Source organism: Glycine max, chromosome 9 (assembly GCF_000004515.6).
Source record: "Glycine max cultivar Williams 82 chromosome 9, Glycine_max_v4.0, whole genome shotgun sequence".
Taxonomy (NCBI): domain Eukaryota; kingdom Viridiplantae; phylum Streptophyta; class Magnoliopsida; order Fabales; family Fabaceae; genus Glycine; species Glycine max.
Genome location: NC_038245.2, coordinates 199,547 through 212,476, shown reverse-complemented (window position 1 = coordinate 212,476; position 12,930 = coordinate 199,547). Strand labels below are relative to the sequence as shown.

General features: G+C 35.0%; 1 protein-coding gene across 3 annotated transcripts; it reads right to left on the bottom strand.

Moving 5' to 3' along the window:
* Positions 1-93: 93 nt before the first annotated feature.
* Positions 94-10,569, bottom strand: LOC100788400 (SCY1-like protein 2). 3 transcript variants are annotated; one of them, XR_003262739.2, is made up of 15 exons: positions 9,818-10,555; positions 9,384-9,488; positions 8,428-8,538; positions 7,647-7,829; positions 6,904-7,030; positions 6,183-6,244; positions 5,999-6,085; positions 5,556-5,642; positions 4,147-4,260; positions 3,915-4,043; positions 3,003-3,065; positions 1,829-1,990; positions 1,577-1,695; positions 369-1,445; positions 94-239 (listed from the first exon to the last, which is right to left on the bottom strand). XR_003262739.2 is itself a non-coding variant. In XM_003534389.5 (14 exons), the coding sequence occupies exons 1-14, from the start codon at positions 10,307-10,309 to the stop codon at positions 494-496; spliced, it is 2,793 nt and encodes a 930-aa protein (XP_003534437.1). In that variant the 5' UTR covers positions 10,310-10,569; the 3' UTR covers positions 94-493. The 3 variants fall into 3 exon arrangements, 2 of the variants coding, with proteins under 2 accessions (XP_003534437.1, XP_006586743.1); XM_003534389.5 differs by having other exon boundaries at positions 94-1,445; positions 9,818-10,569; XM_006586680.4 differs by having other exon boundaries at positions 94-1,445; positions 9,603-10,555.
* Between the last annotated feature and the right edge of the window lie 2,361 nt (positions 10,570-12,930).

The window sequence follows — 12,930 nt, the reverse complement described above, 5'->3', positions numbered from 1 at the left end:
CAACCTAAAAGGTTATAAAAACAAAGTCTCTTATGCGTCTCAGTTCTCCAGTAGATGAGATCTTAAGAGCAAGATATGGGTAGAGATCGTTTCTTCACCCACAAACAATTTCTGTATTATGCTAGTCGTACATAACGGAATTCAAATCCTTGTTACAGAAGATACTTCATGACAGCCTTTATTATTTTCAACCCAGTCACAGTAATCAGGACTTCTTTTAATACACTTTGCCTGATGCCCTAAGAATGAAGTATGAAGCGAGGACAAAAAAATAAAAAATATTAAGCCAAATTTTGCAAAATCACTATAGACTAAGCAACATACAACAAAACCTTTACAAAGAGTAGCCGTCCCTTAAAACATGTTACCTGGCAAGATTTTCTGAAATCTCCCTTCACAATAAATGTCTCCAAGCACTCAACATAGGATGTTGCATAAAATGTACAATCTCAACAGTAACTCACCCTAATACGTGAACAATAATAGAAGCAAGCTACCCCAACAAATCCAAAAGGGGTGGCTGCTCAGCGTGTGACTTGGTATGAGAGGAACCAGTGGTTGAAGCAGCTCCCCTCCCTCTTCCCCGTCCTCTACCCACAGTGGTTGAAGGGGGTGGTGCAAGTTTAGGTGCAATTTGTTCATTCCTGTTGGAAGAAAATATTGATCCAAGATCTGTTGCTGTTGACTGAACATTATTATATGAAACAATTGATGCTGGGAAAGCTTGGCCTTGTTTTACAAACCCAAGAGATTTCTGTTGTCCAAGGCCACCACTATTCAGGCTACCCATTGTTGAAATAGGATTCCTTGAGTTCAAACTAATGGACTCTGCAGAACTTTGGGAATTAACAGGCCAACTGTTGCTAGTTTGGGGACCCATATTGCTTGAAGTGCTTCTCATTGAATTAAACCCAACTTTGTTCAGTGGCATTCCTAAAGTACCATTGTTGGATATTCCAGATCCACCTGATACTGAGCCATTAGGACGTGGAGGCCAATCAGCAAAAGGATCATCAGATTCAAGATTAGATGGGGATGAAGTTCCTGCTGCTATTGTCTGCGTTTCAGTATCACCAAATTGTAGGGTAACACCAGAAGATGCACGAGGTGGCCATTCTACATCCACTGAGGGACATGGCTTGGTTGTTTGCTTAGCAGATAAAGCCGCTAAGGACAAATGCTTTTGTAAAGATGTTACTTGACCCACAGGGTTGCCTGCCATAGATTGACTGGTTACATCAATAGAATTCTGGATAGAAGAGGCAGTGCCCTTTGGTTTGGGACCCCAATCTTCATCATCCCAAGAGCTGCTTTTAGTTGAAGCAGGTATAGAGCTGCTGCTTGTCCGCATGGCTTCGGATTGATGGCCATTAACCATGGGAGCAAGTTTTATCTCTGGCGTTCCAGAATCAGTCACAGCCACTCCTCGTTTCTCTTCTATTTTGCTATACAGAACACAGTTTTTTTTTTAAAAAAAAAAAAAAAAGAGAAGTTTGTCAGAGATCAAGGACAATGAGAAAGACAGAAAATAAATAAAAAAAATGAGGGGGTTAAGAATTATTTAAAAAAAAATTACTGGAGCATATCCTTGACAAAGAGCATATATTTGGCAAACTGTTGAACATTCAATTGTGGAGCAGTCAGCAGGGGCATAAGCAATGGAAGAAGATGCTCAGCTACAAATTCTACTCCATACTGAACGAGAAAAAAAAAAACAAGACTTAGGTATGACTCCAAATAATATTTAGCAACAACTCCAAAGATCATAGCAGTCAATAACATAAAAAAAAAACTGTGATTCGTGTCAGGTTCATCATTTGAAATTTACCTGCTTGAAAATAGAATTTGCAACCCCTAGGGTACACATAAGGGTTGGAGGGGAGCGATCAACAGCAGTACAGCGTTGAATAGTTTGCAAGATGTCCAAGACAGCATGTTTATCAAGTCGGCTAACCATGTCCCCAAGGCACAACAATGCATTGACTCTAACCTGTCAAACCAATTAGAAAAATACAGACAACAGGTTTGCATATAAGGTGTAACATTGTCAAACTCAAAGGTCCTACCTAAGATTGAAGAGGTAGAAAAGAAAAACATGATATTATAACATGAAAGGTAAAACCCTACCTATTATATAAAGTTATATTCAAGAATGCACACATACAAAATAACACAAACAAGACATAATAATAAAATTACAATCACATCTTGCATTTAAGTATGTTCCATGCATATTAGATACAAGTTTGTAAGGACTATGTACAAGCCTTTGCAACAGAACAAAAGGTCCTAACCACAAAAGACAAGCCTTTTAAGAAAACAAAAGGCTTCTAACCTATCAAAGATAACCCTTATAACAAAACAAAGGTTTCTAAAACAGTTAAGTTAATTGTTACAAGATTAAGTGGCAGAAACAGGGGAACCATAAAAGCATCACTCAGAGACCAAGCATAGCTCAAAATTTGAATGCCCAAAAACAGATTAGCATGCTCAGAAACCAGAATGCAACAACAGAAGGTTGCAGTCACAGAATCCAACCCAAAATAGCACACACAGAAATCATTCATACAGAAACAGAGGCACCAGATATCAGTCACCTCTCATCCCAGAACCCATCCAGTGCACAAGATCATATAGTTGAGCTTCAAAAACACAGTAGCAGCAAGGGTTCAAAGAAGTAGAAGCTACACCACTAACTGGCAAGGGTTTGAAGAATGAAGCTTAAACCTCACTCGGATGTTTATAATGCAACTTGAAATAAGATAATAACAACAACAGTATTGCCAATGGAATGTTCACATGTTAAATGGAGGAAATAGGTGGAATATGAAAATATGTGATATGAAACTTTAAAAAGAGCTGATAACTAGCATTTGATTAACTACCAATAATAAGGATCTAATTATTCTGACTAAATTAGGTTTGGATGCTAAAAGGACACCACATATATGATGTCAACCTAAGGCATTGCAAATAAAGATAAAAGCTCAAACAAAACATACCGCCGCAACTGTTGTTTTAAGTGCTAATCCATGAACACGGGGCAAAACCACTTGTTTCACGAGCTGAAAGGAAGAAACCCAAAAAAAAATAAGAAACATAATAGATATCTTACTTTAATACTCAACATTTGAATTGAAGTTTCAAAAAAAAAGTGTCAAGGATTATGGACTGAACAACATTAGGGCTGTATGATAATATAAGCCTCAAGGGGAAAATAAGGTAACAATTAATATAGTAGGATTATTCATTTTATTATTATTGGGCTTTGGCTTGGGCTTGTACTAATAGGACTAGCACTTGACCTAACTCACCTAAGTAGTAGCATATTAGGTGCATATTGGGAAAAACCCAAGTCTCACATCGCTTAGAGATAAAGTCAAGATAAAGTATATAAGTAAGAGGCAATCCTCACCCCTTGAGCTAGTTTTTGGGGTTGAGTTAGGTCTAAACTCACATTCTAAAAATCTAAGATGGTATTAGAGCATATCCAAGATTCATTCAAAGGGTCACTCACCATGTTATTCACGCACCAAATCCAAAAGTGTTGGGCGTGAGGGGGTGTATTGGGAAAAACCCAAGTCCCACATTGCTTAAAGATAAAGTCAAGATAGAGTATATAGGTGAGAGGCAATCCTCACCCATTGAACTAACTTTTGGGATTGAGTTAGACCTAAACTCACATTTTAAAAATCTAAGAGTGCATTAAGTTATTGTATTTGAACTTACTATCAATCTCATAATACATTGTTAGCCATTATTCTCTATTTTTCCTTTTCCTTGTCCAATCCATAGAGTTTCAAAGTCCCCAAAAGTTGAAAAAATAGTACAAACATGTGATACAGATTCAATGGCAAACATGTGATAGTTTAAAAGAACTCAAACCTACTCAAAAATTAGAAAATAGTACTCACCTGGGCATCTAGTTGTTTGGCAAGGGATACAGATTTTTTCAGGACCTCTTCTTGCAAACGAGCATCAGTATCATCATAGGCCCGAACAATCATTGGAAGAACATGTGAAACTAAATGTTCTTGACTAGTCTAAGAGAATAGTAAATGGAAAATAAGTTGGAATAAACATAGTCACTAGATACAGAGATTTTCAATCATCAAAATAAAGAAACTGATATAAACTCTCAACTACCTTGTTTATTATAAACTCAGCATGCTTCACAAGCAGTAATAGTGTCTCACCAGCAGCAGAACTAAAGACAGGGACAAGTGCTGGAAGTGTTGATTGCTCAAAATCATTCTTGTCCTGAAAAATAAATTATTTTTTTCATTTTGGGTTAATGAATTTCTTTTTCATAAAAAAAAACTTCAAATTGAGTCCATTGTGCCCTTATGTAAATCTGGTTTACTGATGATACACTACCCTCACTTATCACAAACCAAAAAAAAATCAACTGTTGCAACTTGCAACTAAATAGTAACTCATTTCACCATAACAGACCAAATCGCTCATTTCCTAAACTATAGATCAAGATAAAGCAGAGAGAACAGACAGTTTGCATCCAAATAAAGCAAGGAGACACACACAATGAGATATCTGATAAATGTACAACTAATAGAGCCAAAACAAAAAAGGCTTATATAAAAATAAAAGCTTTGCACAAGAGGAGGGAGAGAAACAATCAAGCCTCACCCCATAAGGCAGGGTTAGCTATATGAATCAAACCACACCATTGGGCTCTATCAAAACCAAATTTGCAAAAGAAAAAGAAAGAAAAAAAATCAGAGCAGTTTCATTATTAATAGCTTCTCTCAGTTTTCTTCAGTCTTCCTCTGCCTCTTTTAACCTGTCTCTGTTCCATTTGCCCGTTGGATAAACAACTTAATTAAGGTCTTATTGAATAAGTACTAATGTATAAGTTGTTTTCACTTTTCAAAATTGAAGGGAATAGGGTTAAACTGTTTTTATATAAAAGCTATAAGCTGTTTTCATAAGCTATACTGAAGAACTTATTAAAATAAGCTGAAAATATCATAAGTTATTTTCACATGCTCTCCCCAAACACATACACAAGTGCTTATATCATAAGATATAAGTCCAAATAAGCTGTACATAAGCTCTTCCAAACAAAGCCTTGATCCATTTTTCTTATTGGAGCTTCTCTTGGTCACAACCCAGCCACAACAGCAAAGTGTGCCACTATAAGCATTCAAGAGAAGCCAAGAGCTGCTCCACTACACCATGGCAGCTATAGCAATTAATACAACCGAGATTAACATGCTAACCTTAAAACAAGCAATTTTAAGGAATTGGACCGTTTGAAGTGTTTGTAATCACATGGTTAATATTTTCATTTGGTTTAGTAAGCAAATTATGCCATTAATTTTAAGATATATTGATAGAGTATGCAAAAAAAATTAGTACTATCAAATTAAATGACAAATGATGTATATTTTCAATATAATGGTGGATTTTGTGAAACATTCACCCTACAAAAGAATATTTCTTGGTGCAAGATTGATTTTCAATTACAATGCTGACAACACCAGCACTAATTTAGGTATTATATGGAAGTGAGGAAAAGAAAGATATATTAGTACCTGAGACTCGGCAATGGTTAGAACCATTGGTAGAATCATTGGCTGTATCACCACATTCCTAAGCTCTGCACAAAGTGGTGGAAGGACCTGCATGAATTTTATTTGTCCAAATTACATTCATGACAATAGTGAAAAAAACATACTCAAAATTCAAGAGAAATCAGAGTAAAGAAGTAATAACATTGAATCACATATTTGGGCAAACAGCATGGCAAGAGTTTAACAAGTGCAATATAAATTCAAAATCCATGAAAGCTTGAGAGACCATATTGGCTATTGAAGTTATAGGGCACAAGACAAAGTAATTGACAGCAAGAGTATCCTGGATTATAAATGCTAGCGGGAGAATACAAATTATGTATGCTGGGAGAGAGACGTGACACAAAATTCACTAGCAGAAGTGAAAACACATAAATTTCATAGCCAAACAGCATAGAGCATACCTTGTATCGCAATACACGTGAATCAAAATCTTTCCACATATCTGACAATGCTTTTAAGAACTCTGACTTCTGCATGTTATCTCTTTCCTGAAGGAAAGGAGGACACATCATCAAGAACTTCAACTCTAAAATTTGCATGTTATACATTTTGTAATGCTAAAAGGCTAAACTAAAAAAATCTTACAAGCATGTGATCAAGGAAGCGTAGAGCACGCAACCTAGTGTCATGCCTAAAAAATGGTGAGCCTGCAAATATGAGAAGCATATATCCTGTCAAGATTTTGACCATCTAGAAGCTCCAACAACCAGCAGAGACACTATATTAATTGCAATGTTCAATGGTAACCGGTTGATTATGAGTTACTTAATCCTGAAGAATTACACATGCAATCCTAATCAAAAACACTTCATGGGTTAATGATTGTCATGTTAGTTTTACATAATCAAAGTTAAACTAAAACACCATTTTGAGTCACCCTTGTGGCATGAGATATTAAGGGATCTTAAATCTTAATAAGTTTATAAATTGGAGTTTTGATCTCATACAAATTGTCACGACCCATTTCATTTTTGACAAAAATGCTGTAGCTGCAGTTGTTAGGCGAGTCTGAGGTTTATCAAAAATCTTGATTGTTATTTAAGGAGGTTTGCAACCACTTTCCGTTAATCAAATTGTGTTTGCCCAATTTCTTGATACACAACAAGAGTAGATAAACACTTCTATTGACATTTGACATTATAGAGTTTAGGTCAAAAGGTGAAAAAGGAACTCCCCAAGAAACTATTTAATGAACACCTATTAAAACTTCATTTACAAGGAACTCCCCAAGAAAACTATTTAACTGTTTTGATGTCACGCCTTTTTTTCATTTAAGAAATGTACTGATTCTCCAGCCTATCTTTACCTGTAAAATCCATTGCTGATGGCCTGGAAGACTCATTTGGAGAAAGCATCCTTTGCAAGTCAGGAACCAGTTCTGATGGGATAGATGAGAATGCGCCACTGGATAAGTAAGTCAAGGTATTCATGTACTGCATAAGTACAAAACCAAAATTTCTTATTACCTTCAAATGAATAAAATAAAATAGCTACATTATTGTTGTCAAGTAATGAAACTAATCACTTTTCCCTCTTTCTGTTTAAATACATAAAAAGTATATGCATTAAATGAAAGAGAACAATTTTTTTCATGGTTACATACAATAACATGGCTGGCATCTAGTGAAATTTATTCAATAATTAACAAAAACATATTCTCTCTTTTAGAGACAAGACACATGCAACCATCACTGAATCTCCAATCAGAAAATTTGAAAAGAACATTGATAACTTTAAAATCAATGCAACTTAATTTCAGTATTGCTAGCATTGACTTTGAATATAGAGCTGAAGTAGTATGTTAGTACTTTATGTATTGAAAATGACACCTAGAACACTAGCAATTATGTCGCTAACTAGTTTAGCGACTAACAACCTAATAGCAATTAGGAGGAGGGGGGGCTCAACACTAGATTTAATCTGGGCCACAATAAACCTCTGTCCACAAGTTGTGCTAATTAATGTTTCTTTTACAGATATCAAGCTCATTTATTTCAGATACCACAACCAGTTTTTGAAAAGGGTAAAAAAAGAAGGATTTGTATGTACCATCTTCACATTGTTGTGGCAGTCAAACAAAGGCTTGCGGGCAATTAAATGGTAGGCAAGACATCCAAAACTGAAAATATCAGATGAGCACCCAGCTGAAGACGCAGTGCTCCTCGCCAGCTCAGGAGCAGTGTAATTAAGTGATGGTTGAAGTGGCAAGATAGAGTCCTCAACATCATATTCCTGCACAGCAGTCAAAGTGAAATAAGATACAGGTCATTCAAGCAAAACTTACAATGCTCCTGAGGATGAGAATAAGATACAGAGATAAAATAGTATAATTTTTCATTTAGGAATGATAACTTTATTTGGCCTTTCTTGTAAATCATAGTTTAGATCCAGATATTACAAACATAATCAAGGAAATCAAATGTCACAAGGCAAAACTATAGACAACATGTACCAGGAAGAATAACCGCACAGGTATGATTACAAAATGTAGAGACTTCTGCTGGCAGAAGTATATAAGGTTACTAGAAGCAGAAATTTGTGTCTAAGAATAATCAAAGGAAGAAAATATTGAGATCCTGATGAAGAAGAAACATATAACATATACAAAAGAATTGCATGATACAAGATTATATGATTGGTAATATAACAATGAATTGATCAAATAGATATACCAAAATTTAGAGAAGAGCTAACATTAAAAAAAAATACGCATCATATGCAACAGTAAATCAATGACAAGTTGACAACATTACAGTATTTAACATGTCAAAGATGTCAAGTGAACAAATTTAATGTAGTAACTCTTAATCTTATCAATTTTTCCACTCACAGCATAATGGAAGGGTTGCAGATTAGATGAGTCACCAGAGGTCTGAGTAGCAGAAACTGCAAAACCAAATCCAGCGAGTTTCCAAGCTCCACTCAAGGTGATCAGAATGTTCTGCAAAGTATAAACTTGTATTCAATGAGCCAATCTTAAATTTCACAGCGGTGAAACAGAAAAGGATGAGTAAGAAAGGTTAACTGTCAACCAAAAAGTAATTTATATCAACTGTGATTGGTGCAAAATGAAACTTCAGCAAGAATTTCAAAGAGCCAAAAATATTTTCACAGTTAAACAAAACTATGAAAGTAACATTCAGAAATACATAGATGTCACTAACTGGCACAAGGCTTCAAAAAACAGTCAACCACGATGTCAGACACGTCAAGGTTTTTGCGGTATTCACAACCACAACACAACCACAATTGTCACATTTGTCCGCAATATTAAGAATCGCGATGAAACCACAACCACAATTTAAAACTTGCACTGACATTATTTATTTGTCAGAATTTCTTTTATTAAAAAAAGTGTCATAATAAAAAGAAGGCTTAGTTGCAGTTTTTGGCCCCAATGTTTTACAATGTTGGAAATTTTGCCCCCATCTGGAAAAACCACCACAATTAATGAAAAACCAATGCAAATTGTCTTAATTGTGGCAGTTTAAAGGAAAAAACCGCCACAAAATATCTTAATTGTGGCGAATTCTCGGCATGAGAGCATAATACACGATATTTTGAAAATTCGGAGGCAAAATTCGCAACATTGTAAAACTTTCAGGGCAAAAAATTGTAATTAAGCCTAGAAAGAATTAAGGGCCAAAATAATTAAGTCAAAGCAAGATTTTGGCCGCATCAACTCTTTTTGGATATATCCACGACCACATTTCTGACAATATCAAAAAACTACAACCTTTGTGGCAATTTAAAACCTTGAGTCAAAGTAATGTGAAAGATTATCACCTCAGGTGATATAGCTCGATGAAGAAGATGAGCATGGTTGTGGAGAAAGTCGAGGGATTCTGCTATTTGAAGTAAACCATGCTTCACCTCCAAAATTCCCATTTCCTGCAAAGCAAAGGCTCTTTCATCAGCAACCTACTCAATTTATTTTACTAACAAATTTCAATTGCAAGGATTTAATTGACATTATTCTAAATTCAGGGACTACTGTGACATCACTTTTTTTTTGTTAGCAGGAGGGATCGAACCCACGACCTCTCTCCTCTCCATTAATCACCCAACCCCCGCCTTATATCTCCACTGTGACAGCACTTGACAAATTGAAGGACTAAAACGGAGGTTTACTCTGAAAAGAATTAGCAGATCGAGAGGAACTAGTAGATCACGAAAGGAATTGTGACTGATATAATAGGGAATTGAAAAAAATAGGGTACCATTCCCCTGAGATCTTTAGGAAGATTAGGAATATTGTCGACAATGCCAAGAGTATTGGCAGCGGAAGCAAACAAGGGTTCGGTGACCATAGCCATTGCATTCTTGCTCTCGTCGAGGGCCTGGACGACGTGAACGACGCCGGGATGCCTGAGGCGGACGAGCTTGGCGGCATCCGTCCGAATCAAATCTAGAAAGGAATCCTCGGCGGCCTTGGTGAGGCCCGCGCGCATTCGGGCCTCGGAAAGAGAGCGCTTGTCCAACACCCATACACACACCACCGGATACTGGTGCTGCCGCGAGGGATCACGGGCCCGGCCCGAATAGAGTCTCCAGGCGAGCCCGGGCCCCGCGGAGCCGATCTGGTCGAGCAGCTCGTAGTCCTGAAGTGCCTTCGGGCCCGTCACCTCCTGCACCGTCGTCTGCACTGTCTTCTCGATCACCGCCGCGGTCTTCGCCAATGCTTGGGTTAGGGTTTTCATATTCAGCGACATTTTTTTAACGTCAGGGCAGGGCACAGCTCCCTCCTATATTGAATTGAGATTTTGAAGATGGATTTCAGATTCAGACTGTGCCCCGATCACGCCACGCCACGCCAATTTCCTCTCTTTCTCTCTTTATATTTCTCCTGTCTTACAAGTCATCTTCTTCTCTACCCCTCGTCTCATCTAGCTTCCCCCGTTTGTTTTTAGTCAATTTTGTCCTCCCTTCCTCCTCTCTTTCTTCCACAAAACTTTCATTTGTGATTTTTTTTATTGTTTATCAAAATATATTATAGTATTTATATATCTCTTACCAAATTCTCCAATTAGCCCTTCAATGCTTTATTACAAATAAATACTATTAACTAAAATAAATAAATAAATTCAAAATCTTAAAAAATGTTTAGCCCTTACGAATAAAAATACTATTAATTTAAAAAAGAGACTTTAAATTTATTCTTAAAAATGGTGATTTTATGTCTCCATTATAATTTGTTAAATATTCTAAAATTTACATAAAATATTGACATGCATAGAACTTTACTTTAAAGATGTAAATAAAAGATTATTAATGGACATGATGAGGAGGATGAAGATTTGAATTTAGTGGTGGAAACAAGTGCGTAATTGGGGCCAAGAAGGCCAAGGGCTTAAACCATAGGTAAGAATCTCTAAACGAAGACCAACAATTGAATTATTAATGATCTTTAATCTTTATATATTGATAGAAAAAAAGATAAATTATGATAAATGTTAATGCTTTTTATGGATTCAATGGAGGATGCTATAAAATATACAAGACATTTGATTATGAAATCCCTTCTCGTGACATGGTGAGTAAATTACTCCTACACGATGTCCTGAGTCATTATCATACTTATTATTAGTCTGGGTGTGTCGTTCATAATAGCTTATGACATGTATCACCATGGAATGATGATGAGGATTATCATATTGATTATTAAGTTATGTTAAGAGACACCACAACTTATATATCACTCCACGTAAATGAGATTACTTCATCAGGTAATGTCAAGTATTGTATCATGGAGAATATGTGAAGTTCCATTCAAACATTAGAAAGACATTCATTGTATATCTTTTATGTTTGTGTGTCACCTATTATATTTTCTTGTAGTACATGAGTATGAATTGTCACTCTTACCATTTTGTTTGGGTAAGTGTTGTACTTGTAGAAGGGTATTAAGGTTTTTTCCTCCTTATAAGTGTCTTTAATAGTGTGTAATATCATTTTCAATCTTCAACCTCTTGAATGTCTAGAGAATAGTCTTCGAACTCCCGAACGTTTGAAGGGGTTAGAGATACTTGTTAAAAAGAAACTGTGACGCTCAAATCAAAAGACTAACTCAATAATAAATTAGCATAATAAATGATAGTAAACAACTAGCTTACCTTGACAATCTAATCCTTACACACATATATATTTGCAAGTCATTGAAACTTTTTGTCATGAACATGCTGAATTCTTTTATAGTCACACATAAAGAAGCAACAACATCAAGGTCAAACAATGAAAGCACAATAACCTCAAATATTGTATCTAACACAAAAGATAAGATAATATAGTCTTTAAATATTTTTTTTAAAGGTTTAAATATTGAAAATTGAAAACATAAAAAACAGCTTTGTAAACTTTCAGATGCAATTTTCAAAACAAAGCATGTTTGACAAAAATCGAATTGAAGTGATTTTTTTAACTCAATTTTGAAACAATTTTACATTCATTTTCAAAGCCAAGAAAAAAGGTTTTATAAATTTGATTTTTAATTTTAAAAAATACACACCACCACCATCATGTTTTTTCTGCCACCCCCACTTCACCATCATAGTCTCGACGTCACCATCATCATTCCACCCCACCACTACCTTCAACGTCGCCACCATTTGACCACCACCACCTTGGGGTGCGGTCTTGTTTGGTTCGGCTTTTTACTAAAAAGTCATTCAAACAAAACATAAAATTTGTGTAGTCTAATTTAGTTCAATTTAAAGATAATATTGAATCTGAAACAAACTAAATCAATTTTTTACGATTTGATTTAGATTGAGTTTTGTGATTTTAATATTTTTAATTTTATCTATATGGTTTTTTTTTAAAAAATAACTAACACAAAACATTAACACTAACACTAGTAAACATTCAAAACCTTATTTAGACATCATAGCCCAACAATACCTAAGAGGTTCATATACATTTTTTTTATATCAATTATATGAAGTAAAAACTATAAATTAATACTTTGGACTCACAAGTATAATTAAACACAAATTTCAATGAATTATAATTCAATCTTATATATATATAAATAATAAATATAAATATTAAAATATAAAAGTTGATTTGATATCATTATGATTGTTATCAATATTATTATTATCATCACCATTATTTAATAGTGAAATGTAATAAAATAAAATAATTAACTCATTTTATATATTTTTAATTTTTAAAAACTCAAAAGAAAAATAAATCGAAACGAAAAACTCAACTAAAAATGAAATGTCACCTCGAATGGGACATCAGGTTTCATGCTTGAGCAATAATTGATAAAAAAAGAAGAAAAAATAGGAAAAGATCACTTTTGTTCACGAAAATGTAAAATAATGACAAT